Genomic DNA, 3,656 nt, shown 5'->3' on the forward strand with positions numbered 1-3,656 from the left:
AAAAGTCAAAAAAACACACACAAAAAAATTACTAAAATTTTAACTAAAATTAAAATGAAAGAAAATAATAAAGAATAAAATGTTCAGAAAATAGCAGTGGAACTGAAATAAATCTGGTATGTGAGGAAATAGACTAGTATTACTTAAAATATATAAAAGTATTAAAATGTTTAATTGAAATAAAGTAAAAAATATTAAATGAAAAAATTAAACTTAAAAAAAAAAAACTTAAACGACTTGGCAACAAACTGAAATAAAATAACTTTAAGTTGAAGTACTAAAATTGCTAAAACTGAAATAAATCAAAATCAAAACTAAATAAAAATATTAATACAATTTTATAAAAATGACAAAAGCACATAACAAAATTACAAAAACGGAAAAAACTTTTTAATTCAATTTAGATTTATCAAATATCACTGTTTCATACAGATACAAATGTAAAACTAGAAGTTGAAATCAAAATAAATTAAAAATTAAATATTTAAAAAATAATAAAAATGACAAGCACATAAAAATATCAAAACTTAAACTGAAATGAAATCGAAAACTGAAAATATATAAACTAGACTTTTATATTTTCAGAAAAAAAAAAAGAAAAAGTGAGCTAGGATTCAGAACTCAACTCATAATGCAGTTGCACGATGCAAACCGAATGATTTGAGGAATCATTCATGAGTTACATGCTGAAGTTTAATCTAACTGGTTTCCCTTTGAGGTGGAGAAGGAGAAGATCCACGATCACGAGCGTGCCTGTGCTCACGAACATCTCAGACATCTCAACCTGCTGTTGCACTACATCATGGGCATGAAGGTCAGTCTGGAGGGCCTGCAGCCCCAAAGTCTGGAGCTGGCCGGTCACAAAGCACACGAGCTTCACCAGGCGCTCCGAGACCTAGAAGCCAGAGTCAGTCAGCTGAGCACCATCCCGGGCCTGACCGGACCTCCCGTGCAGGGGGTGCCCTCCTCTTTATCCTCCGCCTCCTCGTCCTCCGCCGGCACGCCACCGCCTCCCCCTCCGCCCGCCGCCACGCTGCCCACGTCCTTCACTCCTCTGCCCAGCTCGGTGGGCGCAGCGCTGGAGCTCCAGCTCCACAGCGAGAAGACCAAGGTGGCGGATCTGGGCCGTCGCTGCCAGGAGCTGGAGGTGAAGGCGGGGACGTTTGAAGACGTGGTCTGCGTGCTAAACCGAGAAGTGGAGCGCTTCGCAACCACCATGGAGGCCAGCAACCGCCAACACAGACTCGATCAGGACAAAATTGAGGCTCTTAGTAACAAGGTGTGCTGTCTGTTTTAACCCTGTAAACCCTGACATATGAAATAATAGTCAGAAAAATCAAATTTTTTGAAATTTAGGTTGCATATGTGGTTTTTTGTTGAGTATCATATTTGATACATCAGGCGTTTATGGCTCATATAGTATGATATGTGACCCTGGAGCACAAAACCAGTCTTAAGTCGCTGGGGTATATTTGTAGCAATAGCCAAAAATACATTGTATGGGTCAAAATTATAGATTTTTCTTTTATGCCAAAAATCATTAGGATATTAAGTAAAGATCATGTTCCATGAAGATATTTTTTTTTAATTTCCTACCATAAATATATCAAAAATTTATTTTTTATTAGTAATATGCATTGCTAAGTACTTCATTTAGACAACTTTAAAGGCGATTTTCTCAATATTTAGATTTTTTTGCACCCTCAGATTCCAGATTTTCAAATAGTTGTATCTCGGCCAAATATGGTCCTATCCTAACAAACCATACATCAATGGAAAGCTTATTTATTCAGCTTTCAGATGATGTATAAATCTCAATTTTGAAAAATTGACACTTAAGACTGGTTTTGTGGTCCAGGGTCACATATAGTGAGAATATGGAGGAATAAACACCTCAGTTTTATGATCGAAGCTCTATAGTTTCAAAACATATAATGCAATGCAATACAATGATGATTGAACAAATAAACGTTCCTCAAAAGACTGATGATCTTATTTGATACTCACATTTTAACATGAAGTGATTATTTATTATTGTGAATAAATTAGGACTGAATATATTAATATAGCATTTTTTGTATCTACTACTACTTCTATTAATAATAATACATAACTTAGAAGCCTTTTTAAATCATATATTCAAATATAAATGTATTTTTAAATAAATTAGGATTTAAATATATGCTAATATTGCATTTTTTTTATTTGCAATATATACAGTGGGTACGGAAAGTATTCAGACCCCCTTAAATTTTTCACTCTTTGTTATATTGCAGTTTTAACATGATTTAAAAAAAAAAAAAAAAGAAAAAAAAGAAAAGATGTATGGATAATCAAGTAAAGCTAAGTTGCTTCAGTCCAGTAAGTTCATCTTGAAATATTACTAACAATATAAGTTATTCTTACCTTTACTTTATAAAAATCTATATTTCACAGCAAAAAGACATGTGACGCACGAGCTGAAGGTGGACGTTTGTACAATTAAACTAAAAAAGCTATAAACTATCAATCAGACGACAGAATGTAGTAGATTGTGTACAAGTATTTCAGAAAAGTTTTGATGTAGATAATTTAGAGGCCTTAGAAATGTGCGTATGGAATATGATACAGTAAGCTTTACAGGGTTAATATCGTCAGTATAAATCTTTAGTAATGTGATCGCAACTTTTTTTGCCTCCAAATCTAATCAGACGGCCTCACGCCCGTATTTCTCCATCACGTCTCTCTGTGTCTCATGTAGGTTCGTCAGCTGGAGCGGCAGGTGGGCGTTAAAGACCTGACTGTGGCTGAAATGGAGGGCAGATTGCGGGAGATGTCTGCCACCACGTTTGACGGCGTCTTCATCTGGCGGATATCAGATTTCACTAAAAAGAGACAAGATGCCATTGCTGGACGGGCGCCTGCCATGTTTTCACCTGGTAAAACAACCACATTAGTCAGAATAGACACGATGATGATTGTTTTGATTTGTAAATTATATATTTTGACTAACATGCTCCTCGTTTTGTTCAGCATTTTACACAAGCAAGTACGGCTATAAGATGTGCCTGCGGATTTACCTGAACGGCGACGGGACGGGTCGTGGAATGCATCTCTCGCTGTTTTTTGTGGTCATGAGAGGAATGAGTGATGCGCTGCTCAAATGGCCCTTCAACCAGAAGGTGCATCACCATTTTTTAATGCTTGTCTTCAGACTTATGCTACATGTGTTAAAGCAGCAACGAGGAATATTGCGGTTTTAAATGAACACATTACAGTATTACACTACTCCTGATAAAAATAAATAATATTGTTACTTTTAATGAAAGGTACTTTAAATTCAAATAGGGCAACTTTAAGTGATAATTTATTATTGTGAAAAAATGATGATTGAATATATTAATATTGCATAATTTTTTAGATTTCATACAGAATGCATATGTAATAATAATAATAATAATATATAACTTAGAAACCTTTTTAGGTCATATATTGCCAAGCAAATAAAAATGTATTTTTGTGAATTTAGGATTTAAATATATGTTAATATTGCATTTTTTTTTTTTTTATAACACACACACACACACACTGGTTTCCATTTTTTTGTGGGGACTCTCCATAGGCGTAATGGTTTTTATACTGTACAAACCGTATTTTCTATCGCCCTCCACCTAAAC

The 3,656-nt window shown here is 34.7% G+C and overlaps 1 protein-coding gene across 1 annotated transcript in view; it reads left to right on the forward strand.

Annotated features, from left to right (window-relative positions):
- LOC107654304 (TNF receptor-associated factor 2-like) overlaps positions 1-3,656 on the forward strand; it is a 10,200-nt gene that overhangs the window by 5,300 nt on the left and 1,244 nt on the right. Inside the window, exons 8-10 of the mRNA XM_016441329.1 lie at positions 719-1,279; positions 2,741-2,918; positions 3,013-3,161. Coding sequence (XP_016296815.1) covers positions 719-1,279; positions 2,741-2,918; positions 3,013-3,161 — 888 coding nt within the window. The remainder of the gene's footprint in view (positions 1-718; positions 1,280-2,740; positions 2,919-3,012; positions 3,162-3,656) is intronic.

The sequence above is a fragment of the Sinocyclocheilus anshuiensis genome, unplaced genomic scaffold, assembly GCF_001515605.1.
Source record: "Sinocyclocheilus anshuiensis isolate Anshui unplaced genomic scaffold, SAMN03320099.WGS_v1.1 scaffold163, whole genome shotgun sequence".
Lineage (NCBI taxonomy): Eukaryota > Metazoa > Chordata > Actinopteri > Cypriniformes > Cyprinidae > Sinocyclocheilus > Sinocyclocheilus anshuiensis.